Raw genomic sequence first — 25074 nt, forward strand, 5'->3', positions numbered from 1 at the left:
TTGCTCCATTTATATCTTGTATGTACATACATGTGTCTCCCCCATCAGAATCTAAGCCCCTTGAGGGCAGGGACTGTTTTATGCCTCTCTTTGTATTCCTAGCTGCTTAGCATACTATTTTATACTACTATCATCTCAGTTTTTAACTTTATATTCCTTCACGTTCTAAGGCCAGTGAAAAACGTGGCAACTCAGAAAGACAAGTTCAGGGGATTCCCTTATCAGCCCTTAACATATTTCAAATAGACTTTTCAATCAGAGGGGTGAAAGGAAGAGAACAATAATAACAGCTACCATTTATATTTATATAGCACCTACTATGTGCCAGGCACTATGGGAGGTAGAAGAGGAAAGTGAAGAAAACAAAGATTAAGTGACTTGCCCAGAGTCACACTGCTAAGTATCTGAGGCAAGGATTTGAACTCAAGTTTTCCTGACTCCAGGCCCAGCATTCTATCCACTGAATTAGCTACCTGCCCATTTATTAAGTGCCTATTATGGGCCAGGTACTTGATAAGTGCTTTACAAGAATTATTTTGTTTGGTCCTCAGAACAACCTTTGAAAAGTGGGTACTATTATTAATCCCATTTTACAGTTGAAAAAAATGAGGTAAACACTTTAAGTGACTTGCCCAGAGTCACATAGCTAAGTATCTGAGGTAGGGATTTGAACTCAAGTTTTCCTGACTCCAGGCCCAGGATTCTATCCACTGAATCAGCTACCTGCCCATTTATTAAGTGCCTATTATGGGCCAGGTACTTCAATTAGTGCTCCACCTAACTTGAACAAAAACAGGTACTTAATAAATGTTTGTTGACTTGGCTTAATTTGAAACTATTAAAGAAAACCTAAAGTCCAGAGAAAAAGAAGAAAGAGATTATAATTCATTATGTAGAAAAGGCACTGGGTTTACACCACAGGCAGATTAATAATAGCAAGAAAAGATTCACATGAACAAAAATATCCAAAGAAGCATTTTGTGTCAAAATAAAAAGCTGGAAGCAAACTTTATGCCCAACATTGGGGAACTGCTGAACCAAATGTGCTTTGTTGTTGTTGTTGAGTCTTTTCAGTCACATCTAACTCTTTGCAATCCCATTTGGGAATTTTCTTGGCAAAGATACTAGAGTGGTTTGTCATTTCCTTCTTCAGCTCATTTTACAGATGAGGAAACTGAGGCATACAGGATTAAATGACCTGTACAGGGTCACACAGCTAATAAGTGTGTGAGGTAGGGTTTGAATTCAGGAAGTTGAGTTGCAAGCCCAGTGTGCTATATTCGCTAAGCCACCTCGCGACCTTTCCAAATGTGGAATTTGAATCCAATGGAATATTACTGAATATAAGGAGGACCAAAACAACAATAAATACGATAATTTAAATAAAATCTACCAAACTCAGGCCAAATGCAAAGGATAACATGAGCATTAAACTATTAGAGTAAACAGCCTTCCTTTCTATTCACAATGAGTAAACATACAAAATGTCATGGACAATCAGTCCCAAGTATCCATTTAATTGATTTCTAGAAATAGACAGCTGAGTGGAAGAAGGGACATTTCTTTGGGTGCAGTGTGCATGGCATGGGATTAATGTGCAAACATATATTTTAAAATTCACAATTACTGCCTAATTTGTTTATAAATCCAGGCTACGCAGACTTGTATTGTCTGGGGTTTTAGGAAGTGAAAGGAATAAATGATAAATTGAGGAGCAGTCTTCCAGCTTAGAAACCAATACACTCAAACATAATCAATCTTAGCTCTGGAGTGCCTTGGTAACAAATCCACATGCACCTAGCTTCCTTTGCTTTTGTGTTCATTACTGTCAAACTTCCAACTGAATGCCTGATTTAACTCCCCAGGAAACCCTGGCTCTAGAACTTGATGCAAGGGAGGGGCAGGGAGGCTGAATCAACACTGGCACAATTGGGCAGTCCTTCACAGAAGTGGAAGAATGGGGAACACTCCCCACAGACAAGTGAAGTTCTGTTGCTTAGAATGATTTGTGCAGAGGCAGAAGCTTGGCTTCCTAGATAGGGATTTGGCCTTGGAGGCATGGACTCAAGTCTGGACCAGCACGCCGGGCCCTGTGCTAAGCTTTGGGATGACTTGGGTCCAAGTCCTACCACTGACAGATTAATAGCTAACATCTATATGGGCAGCTGGGTGGTGGAATGGATAAGAGTGCTGGGCCTGAAGTCAGAAAGACTCATCTTCCTGGGTTCAAATATGGCCTCAGACATATGACCCTAGGCAAGCCACTTAGCCCTGTTTGCATCAGTTTCCTCATCTGTAAAATGAGCTGGAGAAGGAAATTGGCAAACCACTCCAGTAGCTTTGCCAAAAAGATCCCAAATGGGATCATGAAAAGCCTGAAACAACTGAACAATCAAAAAAAAAAAATCTATATAGAGTTTCAAGGTTTGCAAAGCCATATATACATATATGTATATTGTATGTATGTATGTTGATACATATATACACACATAAACATATATGTCTGTGTGTGTATGTATGGGGAGAGAGAGAGAGTGCAATTTTACTTCCATTTTGCAGGTAAGGAAACTGAGGCTTTTAAAATCGGTTAAGTGACTTGCCCTGACCTGAGTCACATAGCTAGTAAGTATCTAACTAAGATTCAAACTCCAATCTTCTGGCTCCAAATCCAGCTCTTTATTCCCTATTCCATATCTCAACAATGTGACTCTGGGCAAGTCACTTAACCCTCCAAATGCCTGGGTCTAAACTTATAATTTGCAGAATAGTTTCTGGTCTGAGTAGGTAGAGAAAACTGACTCACCTTGAGTTCACTCTATTAATGAATGCATAGTGGGGGCAGCTGGATGGCGCAGTGGATAGAGCACTGGCCCTTAATTCAGGAGGACCTGAGTTCAAATCCGATCTCAGACACTTGACACTGACTAGCTGTGTGACCCTGGGCAAGTCACTTAACCCTCATTGCCCCACCAAAAAAAAAAAAGAATGCATAGTTCATATATACACATACATGCATACATACATATAACCACATATATATGCGTACACACATATACAGAAATATGCATACTATATTGCCATACTACATTATAGTTATACCACACACCTGTGTCTGCATATACATACATGTATGTATGCACGTGTCTATATGTATGCATTGTAACGATTGGAATGACGCCACCTGCTGGATACTTACTGTAGAAGAGTTCTGCCCATGAAGCAAAGGTCTTTGAGGGCAAGACCAGGCTTTAGGAAGTGACGCGGACTAGTGGGAGGAGGAAGGAAGAGACTGGCGCTCAGGCTCGCTCTTCTTTCCTCTGGACTCTGGCGGAGAAGGGAGCTAGAAATGCGCTCTCCCTTTAATAGATAGGAATCTAGGCCTTTCTCTCTCTCTTTACCAAATTCTTATTCTCCTTAATAAATGCTTAAAAGTCTAACTCTTGCTAAAGCTTATAATTTATTGGCGACCACTCATTAGATATTTTAGACAGTTTAGCTAGAATTTTAGCCCTTAACAGCATGTATAAAAATATAAATATATTAATTAACATACTATATACTTATTCAGAAGGTGGCACGTGGTATAGAGTGCCAGACCTGCAGTCAGGAAGATTCATCTTCTGAGTTAAAATCTGGTCTCAGACACTTAGCTGTGTGACCCTGGCAAGTCACTTCACCCTGTTTGCCTCAGTTTCCTCATCTGTAAAATGAGCTAGAGAAGGAAATGGCAAACAACTCCAGTATCTCTGCCAACAAAACCCAAAATGGGGTCACAGAGAGTGCAAAACAACTGAACAAGAAAAAATATATATATATATATATTATCCTTATTAAGTTAATAATGGCCCTTGCATAATAGCAATCATAAGCCCCCATTTTTGAAATTTTTTGTTTTGTTGGGTTTTGTTTTGTCGTTTCTAAAGAATTAGAGTCGAAGGTCACTCAGAGGGCAACAGAGGTACATGACAGACTTGAGCAAGCTGCAACATATTACACGGGAAAAACTTTAACAGAAATGCAATGATAAATCATGAGATTTAGAGATGGCTGGGGTCTCAGAAGCCAAGTCAAAGGAGAGCCAGAAAGGTTAAATAGTTAGCAGTAGAGTCAATATTCAAGTGAAGGCGTTCAGACTCCAAAGTCCAACTTTCTTTCCATTGTCCCAACATCATCAGAAAAATAGGATTAAGAAAAAAACACGGGGCAGCTAGGTGGCGCAGTGGATAAAGCACCGGCCTTGGATTCAGGAGTACCTGAGTTCAAATCTAGCCTCAGACAGTTGACATTTACTAGCTGTGTGACCGTGGGTAAGTCACTTAACCCCCATTGCCCTGCAAAAAAAAAAAAAAGAAAAGAAAAGAAAAAAACACAGGGAATTCAGCTGCAAGAATGAAGAGCAGGGGGCAGCTAGGTGGTGCAGTAGATAAAGCACCGGCCCTGGATTCAGGAGTACCTGAGTTCAAATCCAGCCTCAGACACTTGGCACTTACTAGCTGTGTGACCCTGAGCATATCACTTAACCCTCATTGCCCCACCAAAAAACAAAGAAAGAAAGAAAGAAAGAAGGAAGGAAGGAAGGAAGGAAGGAAGGAAGGAAGGAAGGAAGGAAGGAAGGAAGGAAGGAAGGAAGGAAGGAAGGAAGGAAGAAAGGAAGAAAGAAAGAAAGAAAGAAAGGAAGAAAGAAAGGAAGGAAGAAAGAAAGAAAGAAAGAAAGAAAGAAAGAAAGAAAGAAAGAAAGAAAGAAAGAAAGAAAGAAAGAAAGAAAGAAAGAAAGAAAGAAAATGGGGCAAGTGCTGGGTGACTCCATTGGAATCCACAAAATGTCAGGTGACTTAGAAGACAGCTCCTCAGAACAAGTGAGCCCCCTGGGACCTGACTTATAGCAGGACATGGACAAAAAGATGGGCTTTTTGCCATCTGCAAGTGCCAGGCACTGTACTAAGCATTTTACAATTATTATTGATGAAATCACGGATCCATGAAGTATCCAAGAATTCTGTTTGTTTGTTTTAAGATAATTTGAATCTTTTCTATTTTCCTCAGACAGGATAGGTATAGTCTTTCCTACCTAAGAATCCAAGGAAAAAAGAAAAGCCCTACATACAGAGGCAAAATTTGGTGAGAGGAGCACAAACATGTCTTGGGAGAAGAGACAGGGCATGAACAAGAGAGACAAGAACTTTATGATAAACATTCTTGAAATGGGCTGAGAACAGTATACAATAGACTCAAACTTAGACTACATCTATACACGAAGAAGGAAAAGGGAAGAGAATTTTGTATTAAAATCAGATTTTTTTTTTTGGTTAAGATATCCAGTTGTTCTTTAGAGAGACAATGTAGATGTTCTTTTCATCTCTAAAGCTGTTTCCTCAAAGGAAGAGGACTATTTCCCTTCATGTTGAAAGAATAAGAATGACATAACTTGCTGATATTATAATCTTATTTACAATGCTTTTATACTTTCTTAGGAAGTAAATAATGAACATATTTTATTACAAATGTTGCCTCTGATACATACTACATGACTGGGCAAGTCACAGCATCTGAGCAAAAGAGAAGGTGCCAATATGCATTGAGAGAGGATGTTTCTTATGAAAATATATCTAAGGGACAGCTAGGTGGCACAGTGGATAGAGCACCTGCCCTGGAGTCAGGAGGACCTGAGTTCAAATCCGGCCTCAGACACTTAACACTTACTAGCTGTGTGACCCTGGGCAAGTCACTTAACCCCAATTACCTCACTTAAATATATATATATATATATATTGGTTTAAGAGTTTGGGACAGGGGGGCAGCTAGGTGGCACAGTGGATAAAGCACTGGCCCTGGGGGGCAGCTAGGGGGCGCAGTGGATAAAGCACCGGCCCTGGATTCAGGAGTACCTGAGTTCAAATCCGGCCTCAGACACTTGACACTAGCTGTGTGACCCTGGGCAAGTCACTTAACCCTCATTGCCCTGCAAAAAAAAAAAAAATTGACTCGATAAAGCACTGGCCCTGGATTCAGGAGGACCTGAGTTCAAATCTGGCCTCAGACACTTGATAATTACTAGCTGTGTGACCCTGGGCAAGTTATTTAACCCTCACTGCCCTACAAAAATAAAAAAAAAAAAAGAAAATATATCTAGACCATGGGGCAAGCAGGGAGTACAGTGGATAGACTGCAGACTCTGGGGATCTGAGTTCAAATTTGGCCTCAAACACTTCCTAGCTGTGTGAACCCTGGGCAAGTCACTCAAATCCTGTTTGTCTCCACTTCCTCATCTGAAAATGAGCTGGAGAAGGAAATGGCAAACCACTCCAGTATCTTTGTCAAGAAAATCCCAATGGAGTCATGAAAAGTTGGACACAACTGAAAACAATGAACAAGAAACCAATTTAAAAAATCACAGGTATAGTCCCCTTTTTCCTTATACCTTTGTTACAGATGAGAAAAACTCTGAAATACATAAAAGTTAAAGTACACAGGATTCAGGACTAGAAGGGGCCTCACAAGGCATCTAGTTCTAGATGGGTAAACAGAGCCAGCAGCTGAGTGAACTTGAAGCTCAGCCTTCTTCCAAGTTCAATACTCTACTCTATTTTCACTTCATTGGTTTTTTTTTTACAGTATCCCCTACTAAATATCCCATTTTCCATTTTTGAATTCTCTATAAAATCAAAGAGAACTGAAGTTAAGACTTAAACACTTTTGAATATCATTAAAATAGCCCATTCCTCATTTTAAAATAATGCTAGGTATTCATTGGGCACCCTAGACACCCTATTTTCAGCTCTCACTTGGATCCTCTCAAAATATTATGTCTTTGCTTCTTTCAAAAGACAACTGATGACTAAAAATATATCTTACTAAGTAGCTTCAATATTTTGTTCAACCTAGAGAAAATTAATTAAAGATAGGTTTATGCAAAAGCCTTAACTGAAAAGAATTATGCAATAGACTTAACTGTACAGAAGAGCATTTTCTAAAGTGCTAAGGAAATTAAGATTCACTGGCCTCCACTACTAAGGGTAAATCAAGGAAAAATTGGTGTGACAATCTTTAGTTAATTTTTAAGAGAGAGTACAAGATCAGAAGAACAAGTTTTTTAAAGAAAATTACCTGACAATCAGCCTAATTCTCCCCTTCCAAGGATGTGGGGGCACTAACAACTTATGCTTTGGGGCCACTATAGTGAAGAAAATTCCCTGACTAGGTGAAAGCTAGACAAAGACATATTTATCAAGTCTTTCATCCCTAGATAAATCTAGATAAGTCAGTCAATAAATATTTATTAAGCACCTACTATGTGCCTGTCACTGTGCTAAGTGCTAGGGCTAAAAAAAGAAGGGTCCCTGCCCTCAAGGAACTCACAGTCTAATGGAGTATAGAAGCAGCAAATGAATTTGTACAGACAAGCTATATGCAGAAAAGATGGGAAATAATTAAGAGAGAGAAAGCAATAATATTAAGAGGGATTAAGAAAGGCTTCTTGTAGAAGATAAGATTTTAGTTTGCACTTAGAGGAAACTAGGGAAAGTAGGTAAAGATGAGGGAAAGCATGCCACACTTATGGGACAGAGCCAGAAAAAATTCCCAGAGTCCAGAGATGGAGTGTCTTGTTCATGGAACACCCCGGAGGTCAGTGTCACTGACTTGAAGAGTAAGGTGTAAGAAAGACAGGGGGCTGGGTTGTGAAAAGGCTTTGAATGTCAGAGGATTTTGTACTTGATCCTAGAGGGGATAGGGAGCCACTGGAGTTTATTGAGTAAGAGGGTGACATGACAGTCTGTGCTTTAGGAAAATCACTTTAGTAGATGAATAGAGGATGGAGTGGAGTGGGGAGAGACTTGAGGCAGACAGAACCACCAGCAGGCTATGGCAATAGTCCGGGTATGATGTGATGAGGGGTTGTATCTGTGGTAGCAGTGTTGGAGAAAAGGGGGCATATCCAAAAGATTCAAGAACCTAAAGAGGATTTCACCTCTCTTCCCTAAGAGAATTAGACTGAATTATAGTGAAAGAACCAAATGTGTAATCTCATGCTAGACTTGAAGACAGACATCTACGTTCATTAAATCCAAAGAATCTTGCTGGTGAGAACCCCCAGTCCAAAGTGGATTTCCCAAATTGCAATTTCTTGTAGAACTCCAACAACATTTACCCTTTGTCCCATAGTATAGTGTCTGGGAAGGAATATTATTCATGTTTTCTTACACAGGGAAGACTGAAAAAACGTTGAAGGACCCTCTTTGTGAGTTCAAATCTGGCCTGAGGCACCTACTAGCTGTGTGACCCTAGGCAAGTCACTTGAACCTGCTTACCTCAGTTTCCTCATCTGTAAAATGACCTAGAGAAGGAAATGGCAAACCACTCCAGTATCTTTGCCAAGAAAACCTCAAAAGGGATCACAAAAAGTTGTACATGATCAAAATGACCGAACAACAACAATAAAAGTGTTGAGGGTTCAGAGCTATATGGTTCAGAGCTCTGGCTTAGACTGACAGCTAAAAATACTCTTAAATTCACACCTTCTGCTTGCTCCATAATTGTAGCAGCCTGTGTCTCTAGTGTCAGGAGTCTCTGAAACTACATTTACCATCTCTGCTTCAGACAATGTGTCTATTCTCATAAGTGTCTAAGAACCACTTTAGAAAAGGAAGGTCCTGGGGCAGCTAGGTGGCGCAGTGGATAGAGCACCAGCCCTGGAGTCAGGAGTACCTGAGTTCAAATCCGGCCTCAGACACTTAACACTTACTAGCTGTGTGACCCTGGGCAAGTCACTTAACCCCAATCGCCTCACTTAAAAAGAAAAGAAAAGAAAAGGAAGGTCTGGGGCAACTAGATGGTGCAGTGGATAAAGCACCAGCCCTAGATTCAGGAGGACCTGAGTTCAAATCCAGCCTCAGATACTTGACACTTACTAGCTGTGTGACCCTGGGCAACTCACTTAACCCTCATTGCCCTGAGGGAAAAGGAAAAGAAAAGAAAAGGAAGGTCTGTCCCTTATTGTTGTATTCAGTCAAGCTCTCCCTGAGGTTGGAGTCATAGCTCTAGAGCCCTTAAGGACCTTAGAAACCACCTCACTTCACAGAGAAAAATAATGCTCAGAGGCTCAGAGTAAGTGTCCAGGGTCACATAGCAAGTAAATGTTAGAGCTTGGATTTGAACCCAGGTCTTTAACTACTCTACATTCTGTCTCTATTCTTTGATAGCCTCATTTACAAAGAACTCTTTCTGTCCTAACTGCAAGAAGACTTTTTACTGCTCTGATGCCAGAATCTTAATGTCTTGGGTTGATGTCCTGAATGTAGGGAACAAATCAGAGACCAAATTGAGACCAAATGAGAGCTTAGTATATTTAAAACTAACCTGTAGCAGGAGGAAAAAAAAAAGGGATATTAAATCATTATTCTGGAAAACAATTTGAAAGTATATGAGGAAAAGCTTATATACCAAGCTATGAAAACCTGCTAGGCATTTATCAAGGAGGTCAGAAATAGAAAAGTCCAATACATAACAGAAACATGCACAGCTCCTCTTTCTGTAGTAGCAAAGAACTGGAAACCAAAGTGGGGCCTGAAAAGAACATGGAATAGCAGAATAAACTACATGCAAATGTAATGAATATCATGGTATATTAAGAAATGATGAATTTGAGAAACTTGAGATTTGTATGAAGTGATGCCCAGAATAGTAAGTATAATGTACACAGAGACATGAATGAAATGAAAAGTGGAATATACAAAGACATGAATGAAATGAGATCACCAAAAGGAAATGTAGCTATTAAAAAACAGTAAGGGTCAGAAAGTCAGACAGATAAGAAGCTTTTCTCTGGCCTATGCTCAAAAGGGAGATATAAGGGGAAGATCAATGATTTTGGGGGGGTGGGAATGGAGGAGGGAAATATAAGTTAATGGATTAAAAAATGACTGTATTGTACAAAAAAAAAGACTTCAAAAGCACTTATTTTGCTTAAAGTAAACTCTAAACTGGAGTAGAGATGGGTAGCCAAACCAGTATAATTGATATGGAAGCTGTGTCAGCCACCATCTATTTGAAAGGAGGGAGATGAAAAATGAAAGGATGGGAGGGAAGTTGTCTGTTCTAGAGAAAATTATAACAGGCACATGGCTCATTTGCTTGGAAGTGACATTTCCGCTCAATCTAAACTGACATTGTGATTAATGCAGCCTCCAGCCAGTACAGAAAAGAATGGATGGAAGTAAGAGTCTCTTTGACTCAGTTGGTTTCACAGACCAGCAATATTATTGATGAAAGAGCTTGGCTAAAAGGACAGGGTAATTGGAGGAGGGTGTTATCTTTTCAGCAGCACCAACTCTGAAATGAAAAAGGGGGTCCCCTGTAGGAAGTCAAAGATAAATACAAAGACAACTAAAAACCGTGATTTCAGTTAGATAACTGAGCTGAATGACTGATAATGAAGAGCTGTGCTCATTGTCTCCCAGATGCTCAGGCAAGCTCCCATTAATGAACTGTTGACATTGTCAACAATGAGAAGAGGCACAATGGAAGCAGTGTATTTATTGGTGTCTTCCCAGCACTGGGACAGCTGCGGCTCCCACAGAATGCCCTGAACAAAACCAACTCCCTTCTGGCTTTATGAGGAGAACACAGGGATGTCGATTATTGATGACAGCATGCAAGCCAAAAGACTGTAGCCTACCGTCTGCCTCTCCCCATAGACTCAAGAGCAATTTTTATATGCACTTACTAAGCTCCAAGATGAAATCCATTGAGAAGTTATGAAATTGCTAATGTTTTCTGCGTTTTAATTGTTACCATTAGTTTAAAACTGACCTGGACTGCTACAGTTCACTCTCCATTTAGCTATCAAAGAGATCCTTTAAAAACTCAAGACTGACCATGTCACACTCCTGTTCAAAAAACTCTCGGGGCTCCCTATCACTTCCAGGACCAATTCTGTTTGGCTTTTAAAGTTCTTCAAAACTTGGCCCCTTCCTACCCATCTAGTCTTTGTACACCTTGCCTTATACATCACCGTTTCATCTGATCCAGTGACACTGGACTCTTTACTGTTCTTCCCACAAGACAGTCCACCTCATCTCCACTTCCTGCCTTCTCTGACTTCCTTCAAGTCTCACCTTCTGGAACTTAAGGGAGCCAAGATGGCAGAGGAAAGACACTAAACGCACAGAGCTCCTAATACAATTACCCCAAAAACAGCAATAAAAGAACCCCTGGAGCAGAAAAACACACAAAAATACAGACTGAGATTATTCTCCAGCTATAGAAGTCTCACCTTCTGCAATGCTAGTGTCTTCCCTCAGAGAGTATCTCCAATTTATCCTATGTACACCTTATTTGTAAAGTGGTTTGCATGTTGTCTTCCCCAAGAGACTGTGATCTCCTTGAGGCCAGGAACTGTTTTTTTACTTTTGTATAACCACCACTTAACAAAGTCAGCCCTCCCTCACTTAAATCCAATTCACTGCAAGTCTTAACATCATGGTCCTCTTTGAGAACTTAAAAAAGTGCCCTGCACATAAAAGGCGCTTAATAAATGGTTGTTGATTTGACTTTGACTTCTATCTGCATACAAAATCATAGTCAAACAAAAATCACCTATGTGGAGGTGTGGTTAAATAAGACAATCTACAGGCAGAAACAAAAAGGCTTTTATAAAAAGAAATGAACACCTCTGACTTTAGTCCTAGCTAAGGTCAAAGTCCCACCCAAGTCACATGCATAATAACTGTGATGATAATATTTGAGATCCTTTAAGGTAAGCAGGGAACTTTACAAACAACTCATGTGATCCTCATGACAATGCTCTGAAGCAAGTACTATTATCTGTTTTATAGAAGTATGACTGCCTATCTTATCCTGAACACTTTAGGGCAGCCTTATACAAATTTCTTAATCCACTCCCTCTTGGGCCAAGAAATTATTTTTTTTCCCCTATTTTGCAGGGCAATGAGGGTTAAGTGACTTGCCCAAGGTCACACAGCTAGTAAGTGCTATGTGTCTGCAGCTGGATTTGAATGAACTCAGGTCCTCTTGAATCCAGGGCCAATGCTTTAACCACTGTGTCACCTAGTTGCCCCCTGGGCCAAGAAATTTACCTGAAATTAAAATGTATGTTTTGCTCCAAATTGGTGGCCCAGAATCTCAAATAGGCTACCTCTAGTTGATTACAAATTCAGGAATGTGCTTCAGGAATTCAAAATAGAAAAAAAAATCATCACTTAATTAAAAGTCCACAATGTGAAAGCTCTCAGCTAGGCTTAAGGGCTACAAAGATGGGGAGAAGTCATTGCCCTGCCGTTAAGGAGTTTACAGTCTATAATGTGGGGACCTAAGTGGAACACAAATATGACAGGAGGGAGTATGTGAAGAGAAATTTAAGCCAAGTGCTCTGCAAAAAATCAAGGGAAAGGACAGATCACTTTTAGTTGGAGGGAGCAGAGAAATAAGAAATAAACTTAATATAGGAAGAGAGCAGCACAGCAAAGATGGGGAAAATAATATGAGGAAGATCGGGGAAAGAGAAAAGAGGGCAGAAAATGGGAAGAAAGGAAAATGACAGTTTGTTATAGTGGGGACAGTGGCTCAGAGCAGGTTACTTCTCAGGATATGAACATGATGATTCTGGATAAAAGAAGGCATCAGACTATAAATAGTAATACTGTCCTGATGTCACCTGGGTGGAAAGTATTAGAGCTGCTGGTTCAGACACAAGCAAAGGACTTTTGTAGAACTATGCTATAGACTCAAGAACAGCTAGAAAAAACAAAATCAGTAAGGAAACATGGCTCAATCATAAAAAGCTTTGAGCAAAATGATAGGTAGGCTACTGTTAAAAGCAAAAATAGAATCTGGTTCTCAAGTGTTTACCATCCAAGGAATAGTGGATAGAGTCACTTGGAGTCAGAAAAACCTGAGTTCAAATCCCAACTCTGGGCACTTACTGACTGTGATGATGGGCAAGTGGACCCCTATGCCTCAGTTTCCTCACTTGCCAAATGGAGATAATAATAGCACCTGCTTCACAAGGTTTATCTGAGGATCAAATGAGTAATAATGCAAAACATCTTATAAAAAATTTTAAAGGCTATGTAAATGATGGCTATTGGTTCAGAGTTATATACCCCATAAGCTAGGGGCAGGTTGAAAGGGAAGGGAGAAGGGTAGAAGGCAGCATCATTATTCCCCAGGACACACTGAATATCAGAACATTTAGCTGCTCTGAGAGGCACCTTGGTGTAATGGAAAAGCACTAACCCTGGAGTCAAGTGAGGCCTGGATTCAAATCCCACCTCTGATATATACTAACTATATGTCCATAGGCAATGGTCATTTAACTTCATTGAGTCTCAGTTTTCCTCATCTGTAAAATGGGACTAATAGTGGCTCTACCAGGGATGCTCTGAAAATCAAATAAAACAGTGTAAGTAAAAATGTAAATCTTAAAGCACTTTACAATTGTAAACTCCATGTACACTGAAAGGGCTGAGTAAAGAACAGTTCTGATAATTCATCTGGACTATAGCTGGGCAACTACAAAGAGCAATTAAGTAGAAATTTGCCCCCTTTTCAGCACTGAGAGGGAGCAAATTACTAAGGCTAGGAGTCTGCTGTCTTGGCCAAGATATATATATATACATTTTTTTCCTCTTCACTAAGAAAGTAACAGAAAACATTCCATCTTCTCCGCACATACCCCTTTCCCTCCTTAGTAAAAATGCAATTAAAACTATTCCTAGACAACTATAAAAACCCACAACTTCTGACCTATGTTCCCACCTTTAAATGTGCCCTGATCTGCTCTGTAATCCATCCTTTCTGGCTCTATCTTATTACTGGTCCTCATCCGTCTCCTAAACTCCAGTTCTCAATTTCCAACTGTCTGCCTGACATCTTCACCTGAATGTCCCTTAGGCAACTCAAAGAGAACACGTCCAAAACAGAACTTATCTTTCCTTCCTAAATCCTGTCTTCTTGATTCCTATCAGAGGCACCACCCTTCTTCCAGTCTCCCACATTTGTAACCTGGGGGTCATTCTCAAATCTTCCCTCACTTATCCCTCATATCCAATCACCCGTCCATCCCACCTCCTCACTATCTTGATGACATCTCTCTACACAATATCACAACCACCCTAATTCAAACCCTTTTGACCACTCACATGGACTACTGCACTAGCTTGCTAATTAGTCTCCCAGTAACCAGTGTCCCTTCCCTTGCCCCTCCAGCTCATCCTCCATATAGCTGCTAGATTACTGTTCTTTTCTTTTATTTTTAATTTATTGAATAAAACAAGCATTTCCATAACAGTACAATAAAAAAAGATAACTGCATATGAAACTGCATGCACAACTTGCTATTCCTTTCAAATATACAACAAAATTATGTACTTTTCTCTCCCCCCTCCTCCTCCCCTCCCATCCAGAGATGGCTACCATTAGACACAAATAGGCACATATATGTAAAATTATTCTACACATCTATTTATCAGGGTTTTTTAAATCAATTAAACCTACCCCACACACACATCAATAATACGATATAATCTCATTTGATCCTCACAACAACCCTGTGGGGTAGAAGCTATTATCATTCCCATTTTATAGATAAGGAAACTGCAGCTGAAGGAAATTAAGCGATTTGTCTATGAATTATATACTTGCCCATTTTCATAACCACACAGGTAATACACGTCTGGGATAGGGCTCAAACTCCTCTCTGACTCCAAGGCCAGTCCACTGTCTACTGCATTACCCATCTGTCATGAAGATTGTGAACTGTTGCACTGACTTGCCAAAAGAAAAACAAATATATGATCTCTGAGTAGGGAGTGGGGAGGGAAACGAACATGGAGAAGTTAGGAAATGAAGAACCAAGACTAACCTATTTAATTCAATTAAACCATAACCAAAGTGTTAGTCCATCACAAGCACTGACAAGGATGACTGAGGATAAAGCCAGAAAGAGATGTTTTATAAGAGAGGACCAAAATGATGTGAGGAGAGAATTCTTTACCAAAGTGAATACTGGGCGGGGGAAAGTTACTGTAGAGTCAAATTGTCAGATGGGCAAAGTTTCCTAGCTTAGATAATAAGAGATGACTTAGGAGGGATAGCTAGAAGGAAAAAATAAGGGATCAGATGAAAAGAGGGAGAAAAAGAGAATACCAAAAACTCCTCAGAAGACCAAAGAGTCCATGGTTCTCCCCAAATGGTAATACTTCATGCACTGATTGTACCCCCAAAGAATACAGGTTCCTGAGTCCTGTCAATGCCCACATCCCACGGTCACCCTGGGCCCTGTGAGTCTCTAAATGCCTCTGTACTCTGTGCCAGACACAAGGGATATCATGGCAGCCAAGAATAACTCCATAGAGTGTAGACAAGAGGATAGGCAGCATTCTCTTCCAGTTCCCATGAAAATATTCTCTCCCATGCTCAGCCCCAGTACTCTAGGGGGCTGAATTAGACTCAACAGCCCTTTAATTATATGTAAATTTCAAAATGTTGTAGAGGAGCCAAAGTGATCACAGAGCTCTCAGGGTGTTCAATCACACATCTCTAGGAGCTAACAGCCTGCTGCCAATTTCAACTCTGAAACCAAGCAGCATTTTTACTCCTTAAGCTCTGAAGATTTTTCATCATACTAGAGGGCAAATATAACACAGCACAGAAATTATTTCAATAAATTTAAGCCAGTGGAATCTGATGATAAACAGTACTGAAAACAAATGTGTATTTTCATCACAATAGATGTGCACAGCACAAAGAAACTGCCACTAACTAGCTTTGTGACCTTAAACACACAGCTCTTCCTGGGGCCTCATAGTTTCCTCGTTTGTAAAACTGGGGGCCAAACTAATTTCTATCAAAAAAGCCTTCTCAGGGCACCTAGGTGACGCAGTGGATAGAGCACCGGCCCTGGATTCAGGAGTACCTGAGTCCAAATCTGACCTCAGACACTTAACACTTACTAGCAGTGTGACCCTGGGCAAGTCACTTAACCCCAATTGCCTCACTTAAAAAAAAAAAGCCTTCTGGTGAACTCTATATCTAGACTACCCTGTTAAGTAAAGATTCAATAATATAGAAATGGAGAAAAATCTTTCTTTTCAGATATTCCAATTTTTATTCCCTTACTCTGATGCCTTGTTTGTATCTTTGAAGTAATCCTGGGCTCTCTGGCAGGACACAGCTGAGGTGGGTCCAACCAAACTTGAAAGCTGCTCAGCAATGGACTGAATGTATGTACCTTGGTCATCTAAGTCAAAACTTCTTAATCTGTGGGTCTTGACCCCATGTGGGGTTGCATAACTGAATATGGAGGGGGGGGGGGTGCCGAAAAATTTGGCAACAGTAAAAGGTTATGTATACCTATTTTATATACCTATCTACCGGAGTCTTGTAAAAATTTCTTGGGTGAAAAGGGAAGTGGGAAAAGTTTGAGAAGCCCCGATCTAAGGATCAGCCTAAGTAAGCCTGGGAGAGGCTCGCTATCTCCCAGATTGTAGCAGGGGTACTCAAGCTGATGAAATACAGGTTCCTGATTGAATCGGAGAAAGAAAATCCAACCTTTTTCTGATATTTTTATATTATTCCTCACTAATTTAAAGGGTTATTAGAGAGGAAAATATCTTTTCCTTTTGTTTGTTTGGGGTTTTTTTGTTTGGTTGTTTTTTGTTTGTTTTGAAGCAACCGGGGTTAAATGACTAGACAGGGGTCACATAGCTAATAAGTGTCTGAGGCCAGATTTAAACTCAGGTCCTCCTCATTCCAGGGCCAGTGCTCTGTCCACTGTACCACCTTAGCTGTCCCTTTCCTTTATTTTACAAGGATCAGAATTCTTTTGGGGGCCTGGAATGAAAACTTACTGATCAGCCAACAAGTATTTAAGCATCTAATAATAGTAGTAATAATACCTGCTAGCAGACATATAAAGAGACTTTAATAGCCACATAGGTTATAAAAATCTATTTATTATCTCATGTGAGCCATACACTGGGCAGTGTGTTGGGAGTCAGAGATACAACAAGAAATAAGAAAGTGTCTGCCCTCAAGGAAATTATTACCAAGTTGTTTTTCCTTAAGGTGTGTCTTCATAGAAAGGACTGACTGTGGACACAACACAGGGAAAGAAAGACAGGCAGCAGCATCTGCCAGGCCAGACACTTCCTGAATTTAAGAGGATCAAGGTCACAGGGATGCCAAATTTGAGATCCTTAACATCATCCCTCTGGAAGAAGGTGCCCAGGTAGGTGAAACAGTGGACGGAGTGCTGGGTCTGTCTGGAGTCAGGAACACCTGAGTTCAAACCCAGCTGCAGGCATTTACCAACTCAACTCTGTGACCTTGGGCAAGTTGTTCAGCATCAGTTTCCCCAACTGTAAAATGGAGAGAAAAGCACCTACACCTCTCAAGGTTGTTGGGAGGATTAAAGGAAATAATATTTATAAAGCACCTGGTATATAGTAGGTACTATATAAATGCTAGTTATTCTTTTTATTACCAAGGTTAATGAATCAACACAACCTGCCAGCCACACTGTGGTAGCCAGGGGGTTGAGTGGGTTTATCTTTCAGCCATGGTTCTTGTTCACCCTTCTCCTGAGCTCAAAAATCAGAAGTTTCAAAAGTTCCATCTTGTGGATAAAGCACCAGCCTTAGATTCAGGAGGACCTGAGTTCAAATCCAGCTTCAGACACTTGAGACTTACTAGCTGTGTGACTCTGGGCAAGTCACCTAACCCTCATTGCCCCCCCCCCACACACACACAAATAAATAAGTTCCATCTTCTTGGAATTCTTCCTAACAGTGATGTGCTATGATCAGATTTTGCCTTCCTCTTAAATTTCTTCGCTGGGACACAATGATTTATCAAGTTAAAAAGGTAAATATACCCCCCAAAACAAGTCCAAGAAAAACTATCAAGCTATCATCTGAAACTATCCTCAAAAAGTTTCATAAACACAGGGCAGATGGGAGTACCAGGCTTAGACAATCAAGGCAACTGAAATTGCTGGGGCGATTTCGAAGTCCCTCCCAAATGATTTCATTTTGTCTGGATGCGTCTATAAAGCCATAGTAAATCTCTGAACTAAGATTAACGATGATAATAATAGCTTTTATATAGCTCTAGGTGCTTTACAAATAAATATTACCTCCTCTAATCCTCACAGCAGCCCTGGTGGGTAGCTAGGTGCTACTATTATCCCATTTTACAGATGAGGAAACTGAGACAAAAGGAGATTTGTTGACTTGGCCAAGATTTAGAAAGTGCTGGCCTTGCTCTATCCACTATACTACCTGGGTCCTCAATTATCTGGGCAACTTAAACCAAACAAACAAAACCCCTTCATATCAGAAAGGGAAAATTAGAGATTATCCCAAAAGACTGACTTTCTGCATCAAATTCACTATGCCTTGTCACAGGTGTTATTCAGAACTCTTCAGAACATTCTGTTTTAAGATAAAAATCTCATAGTATTCGTAAAGGGCTTAGCACAATGCCGGGCACATAGCAGGTGCTATATAAATGTTGCTATGGTGTTTTTTTTCTCTTGAAGGGAGAACAAGAGAAGACTGGGGGTGCCCCTCCCAACTTTACTGATTCTTGCAGGTGGTCCTGGGACTCCATTCCCTTGACTACAAAAAGTCATGCCCTCTGGCTATCTCAGGGCTGGTTTCCGTTCCTGCTTCACTGCTTTCGGTCTTCTTTCCGTCTAGATCCCCTTTTCATTTCCTCCTTGACTTCCTTCTAGTCTCCCTTCTCTCTCTCCTGTCTTCTTTTCCTCCCATTCTAGCCTTTTCTCCACCCTCTCTTCATTTTTCTGATTCCCTCCTCCTTTTCCTCTGCCTTGTTTCCTCCATTTCCCCCTTCCTATCTTTTTCTTTTCTCTCTCCTGCCCTTTTTCTCCATCCTCCTTTCCTTCCCTCCCTCCTCCTGACCCCACTGGGCAGTGTGGGAAGGGGCACAGACTAGGTGGTTAGGAAGAAAAAATAACTATTTTTCTAAGAACAAAAAAGCTTCCCGGGGAGCCAGGATCATCAGTCACGGGTTCAAGAGAAGGAGGTGGCAGTAGTTAATAAAATCCACATGTTTTGACAAGGAGCCGGGGCCAAGACATATGCTACTACCCAGCACTGGGAAGAAAAGTCGAAGTCAACCCTCCTCCCTCTACTCCCCACAGGGCTGAATTACTAAAGGACAGCGTGGCATCTTGCATCACGAGTTTTGTCATCGATTGATCGAGAGAAGCCAAAGTCCACTGCCAATAAACCATGTCTCTCTGGGGAATTATTCCAATAAGGCAGCAGGAGAAGAGATGACAGATTCCTACAGACCACTTTACAGTATTTATCTTGTCCTCATTATCTTCTACCCGGAGTCTGGAGAACCGAAGAAAACAGCTGGGGTGGTGGAGGAGGTGGGGGGGGGGAGCGCCTCACCTCCATCCTTGCCAGTAGTCAATCCGCTCTTAATGAAACAATATATTCGTTTTCTTCAAGACCCCCTCCCTTTTCCTCTCTCCTCCCTAATAGGGCTGCATGTGTTAGGGGGCTGGCGGGGGGTGGAGGGGGCAGAGTAAATAAAATTGTTTCAAAGGGCAGGAACCGATGCTTTGTCCACCAAGACAGCGTTGTCAACAAGCATTTATTAAGCACCTACTATGAGCTGGGCACTGTGCTTTACATGCTTACCATGTTATCAGAATTGATGGATTCTTGTCCCTGGGGATACGTGCAAATGTCTCGCATTTCCCTCTCTCCCTTTAAACAAGCAAATCTCCAACCTGTGCCACGAAATAACCAACAAATAGAACCATGGTACCTACCCTAATCTTCATGGTCTGTCTCTTGAAGAAAATCTCAACTTTTCCTTATCATTTAAACTGTCCACTTTCTTCTCCCAGGATTTAATAATCCGTGAGATTTTAGGCAAGTCACAACTTCTGTGCCTCAGTTTCCTTATTTGTAAAATGATGGGACTGGACTTCATGGTTTCTAAGGATACTACCAACTCCACATCAATGATCGTAAATCTCCTTATCCGTTCTCTCTCGATATATACACTAGTAAACAGGCGGCTACGGTAACGTGTGGCCAGGTTCACTTCTAAATTCCAACTAAACAACAGTAGGTAGCCTTAATTTCTCACCCCCACCCCGCCATCTGCATAAGGCAGTCCCAATGGATGTGGCGGAGCCGGGCGTTTTCTTTCTTTTTTTTTTCCCCTTGGCCCCTTAACAAGGGAGGAAGAGACGCAATATTTACGACTTCAGTAACTTCCTCACCTTTCCTCTTCCCCTCCAGACCCCTTACTTCAGGTTGTAGTCAGTCAATAAGCTTTTATTAAGCTCCTTCAATGTTCTAGACATTTCATTACATTTTTCAAATGATCTCACAAGCTCTTCACTTAATAAACACTCCTTCCACGTCGCTTTTCCCTCTTCCCTTCTCCTCCCTCTTCCCAAATATGCCAAGTGGGCAAGCCACAGAAGGGTATACGAAGGCAGAAAAGGGGAAGAAAGGGACATGTCTCCAACCGACCTTGCAAGAGCGGGGACCGTGACAGTTCGGGCCGGTCCTCGGGGAAGGAGTCCCGGAGCCGCTGAAAGAGGCGTCCCAGGTCCGAGTAGCTTCGGTGCAAATACAGGACGTTGCGGTCCGACCACTCAGTGCGGATCTCAAAGAACTCCTCCTCGTCGCCCCGTCTGTTGATGATCAGTCTTCGGATGCCATTCACCCAGCAGCCCCGCACGAACATGTTCACCAGAGACGTGCCCTCAAATACCGCAGATGCCATGCCCGCGGTGCCCGCACATGCCCCGGACGCGGGAGGGCGCCCCGTCTAGCCGCGCCCCGGGAGCAGGAGGAGAAACACAAGGGGATGGGGGGAGGAGGCTTGCTCGAGGACGCCGAGCCGCGGGCTTAGTCCCGGGCTCAGGGCTCCCGGGCTCCGAAACAAGAGAAACAGCTTTTGCTTCCTTCTGCGCTCGCTCAAAGACGCTGGCTTTTAAGGAAAGTTTTCATCACGGGTTACTGTTGTCTACGTCTACGTTGCCGGGTGTGAGGGCAGCCCTTCCCCCTCTTCTCTTCTGGCTGACTGGACCCGGCCCCCCGGGCTCCAGAGGAAGTGGCTTTCGGGAGGCTAGACAGCCTGCAAGGCTCCGCAAACTCCCAACCCGCTCTTGAATGGCCTCGAGGAAAGTAAGCCCTGGGGTGCAAGGGTCACCTCTCGCCCCAGAGTCGCCTCTGCAGTTGACGCCCACTCGCCTGTCCCTCCAGATGCCGAGGTGGCAGGATCCGGGGTGCGGGGATTCCCCCCGGCCCCCGCTTCCCCTTAAGTAGAGGAGTTTCCCCAGGGTAAATCCCTAGGCTCCCGGAAAGCAGCAGCAGCCGCGGCCGCCACTGTCGCCTCCGCCCCTTCGCCTTGCGACTCCAGGGGAGGGACCGCCCCGCCTACCCGCCGTTCCACCCCCGCGCTCCCGGGGAGAGGAGCTGGAGCAATTGAACAAGTCCAGCCGAACTCCTCTCTCTCCAGACTGCGTGGGGGGCTGGAGAAGCCTGTGCAAAGCCCGAGTCCCCCGGTCAGCCTCGACTCCGCGGGAAGTGCCAAACTGGGGGTGCAACGAGAGCACACTCCTCCTTTTCCTTTTCCTCCTCCTCCTCTGGGCTAGTGGGCTGATGCTGCTACCGCCCTCCCAGCTGATGCTCGCACTGGTTAAGCTTCAGCCTTCCCCTAAGACCACCTCCCTCCCCCGCCTGTCCGGTGCCTTCTCCTCCCGGTCCAGTCCCTCCTCGCCGAGATGGTGATTGGGCCACCAAGCAAGGAAGAAGAGCCCGAAGACCGAGACACCCCCACCCCCCAACATAGACTGCTTCTCTTTTTCTTTTTGAAACCTCGGAAGTACCCGGGGCTTTGGTGGGAGGCGCGCCTGCCAGCCGCCTGACTTCACACAATATTGCAAATCTTCCTTTTTTTCTTTCTACCCTCCTTAGACCTCCGCCCCTAGGAGGGGGCTCCCGGCTCTGCCCATTCCCTTGGCTCCCGCTGGGACAGACAGTGCGTCGTAGGGGAAGGGGAGGGGGGGGTGGAGTATGGGTAGGCGGGAGCCTGGGTAGGGAGGGGAAATACATAGTTTTGTTTTTTTCCCCCTTTGGAAAAAAACTCTGCCCTTCGAGTGCCAGGAATTCCTCCCGATCCTCCGGGGGAGGAGGAGTTTGGAGCATATTGCAAACGCCTGCAGGGTTTGTTTTGTACGCCCCTGCTTCTCTTCTTCCAAGTTCGATGTTACAAACTCCGAAAGCGCAGCACCAAGCCCGAGCCTTAAACTGATAAGGGACAGCGTGAAGGAAATAAGACCCGGAGGAGAAGGGATGCCAGGTAGGCTCCCACGGGCCCAGCGCCCGGGACCGAGATGATGAGAAGCGCCAAGGCAGCAAGCAGAGACCTGTTACCCCTCCTGACCTGCGGAGATGAATAGGTTGCGTGTTGTCCTTACCCCGGTGCTTGGTCATGATGCCTCCAAGTGCCTCGTGGTTTCTCATTGTGGCACATTCCGATCATGCTTTAACTGCATAGAAAAAGCCACCCGGACTGGCCGGCTGGGCTACAATAACCCAAATGATAACAATGACTTGGGCCGTGTGACGGAGGTACTTTTTGCATCAGGGACAAGCCTCCTTGCAGAACGGAATTGGGATTCTGTTAAGTCCAAACAAACAAGTGTCTTGGCAAATCAAACTAAGACTTTTTCAAGGGCTATTAGAGAAGGATAAATTAAGGGAAAAAGAAAAATAAATTCCTAAACCTACTTTTTTTTTTAAAAGCTCTACAATCTAGCTCCAAGTTATCTTCCAACCTTCACACGCGGAAATTGACTGCCTAGCTGACCTGCGGGGCCCAAACTGAGCAGTACAAGCCTCCTAGTAGCACTTGCCTTCCCCGAGGCCTGAAATTCTCTCTCTTCTCATCTCTTCACTTTTCACAATCCTTCAAGACACAGTTCAAGTGCCACTTCTCAATGAAGCTTACCCTGATCCCTGCAAGGAGCTAATGGCTCTTCCTCAAATGACTTTTCTTTCTTTTCCTTTCTCTTTCTCTCTTTCTTTCCTTCCTTCTCTCATATCTCATTCTTCCTTCCCTTCTTCCTTTCTTTCACTCATTCACTTATCTATCTGTCAGTCTCTGTGCATGTATTCCCTAGCAGCCAAAAGTTCCTCGGAGGCAGGGACTTTTTTTGTCCCTGTGTTCTTGGGCCCTAGTTAAAGGTTTGATTTGAAAATAACTTTTTGGTCTTTAAGTAAGTGTATGTGTGTATGTATATATATATATGTATATGCATATACACACACACATATATATATATAAAACACATATACAAAATTCCCAAAGTGAGTTGGCTACAAATTTTGGGATTCAATTCAATAAGCAGTTATTAAGGGCCTAATATATGTCAAAAACTGTGTTAGACTCGGGAGACAAGGACAAAAATAAAATGATCTCTCCCCTCAAGGAGATTCTTACATCCTGCTTGGGAAAATAACCTGCTTCCAGAAAAGGGCCTTGTTGTATATATATGGGCTGGGCTATTGCCCATATATATACAACTATATATATATACATACATACAACAATAGATACTTGGTGCAGTAGCTAGATCCTTGGGCCTGGCATCAGGAGAACCTGAGTTCAAATCCAGCCTTACACACTTACTAGCTGTGTAAACTTGAGTAAGTCACTTAAATGCCATTTGTCTCAGTTTCCTCATCTGTAAAGTACCTGGCATATAGTAGTTGTTCAGTCATTTCATATGCTTTGTGACTCCATTTGTTGTTTTCTTGGCAAAGATACTGTAGTGGTTTGCCATTCCCTTCTCCAACTCATTTGACAGATGAGGAAAGTGAGACAAAGGGTTAAGTATCTAAGGCTAGATTTCAATTCAGGTCTTTCTGACTCCAGGCCAGGTACAATATCCACTTCAAAACCTATCTGCCCTCAAATATAATAAGCACTATGTAAATGTTGACTATTTTATCAATATAAATATAGCTCTGTAAGGTTTGCATAAATGTTATTTCCTTCTCGTAACAACTCTGGGCGGTAGCTGCTATTATTATCCCATTTTAGAGTTGAGGAAACAGCTAAAAATTAAATGATTTACCCAGGCTCACATAAATAGTAAGTGGATTTGAACTAGGGTTTTCCTGACTCCAGCCCTCTGTCACTCACCTGGCTGACATGAGCAATGAACCTGCTACAGAGACTGAAAAGAAGTCAATCTGGTAGAAAGAGAATCAGGAGACAAGTAATAATGAAGAAAATTGTCCAAACTGGAAAGTTACACAGCCATGAGTCACAGTAATTTGTACTTCTTCCTCCTTTCCTACTTCTTCCCTCCCCCCCAAAGCTCCATGCTGAAAGTAATTGGAAGATAGTTCCAAGTGATTACTTAATAATTTGGGAGCTGGTCCCAGAAACACCATGGTACCCACTTAACACACTTTACAGCTTGGTGCTTTAGGGAAATGTGGGCAGAAGGAGGAAGAGAAAGCAGAAATGAACAACCATTCATAGTAACAAAAATGGATCGTGGCTATCACAAAAATACTGAAATATAAGGGCCCTGAGGGGATTCTGAGCTTTGACTCCATAGAAATACGTAACCTAGCCTCTTTCAGTCAGTCAGCCAATATGTGCCAGACTAGGGATACAAAAAAGGGCAAAAGACATTTCCTGCCCCTGAGGAGTTTACCATCTAAAGAGGGAGATAAAAAGCAAGCAAATATGTACAAACAAGCTCTACAAACATGTATTTAATATTTTTTAAATCCTTTTTATTTCCTACTTCCCTCATTATTAAATATTTGGGGGCAGGGGGGGAGATCTTTAGCAGGCAGCATGCTCCATGGACCCTATAAAAGCCAAAGACAGGATCATAGACTTTAGAATTGAAAAAGTATTTCAGGGGCAGCTAGGTGGCACAGTGGATAAAGCACCAGCCCTGGATTGAGGAGGACCTGGGTTCAAATCCTGCATCAGACACTTGACACTTACTAGCTGTGTGACCCTGAGAAAGTC

At 42.5% G+C, this 25074-nt stretch overlaps 1 protein-coding gene across 1 annotated transcript in view; it reads right to left on the reverse strand.

Moving 5' to 3' along the window:
• Positions 1–21690, reverse strand: part of PXDC1 (PX domain containing 1) — a 63425-nt gene extending 41735 nt beyond the window's left edge. The window contains exon 1 of the mRNA XM_043979147.1: positions 20541–21690. Within this exon, the coding sequence (XP_043835082.1) occupies positions 20541–20796 (256 nt within the window). The 5' untranslated portion in view covers positions 20797–21690. The remainder of the gene's footprint in view (positions 1–20540) is intronic.
• Positions 21691–25074: the final 3384 nt, after the last annotated feature.

The sequence above is a fragment of the Dromiciops gliroides genome, chromosome 1, assembly GCF_019393635.1.
Source record: "Dromiciops gliroides isolate mDroGli1 chromosome 1, mDroGli1.pri, whole genome shotgun sequence".
Classification (NCBI taxonomy): Eukaryota; Metazoa; Chordata; class Mammalia; order Microbiotheria; family Microbiotheriidae; genus Dromiciops; species Dromiciops gliroides.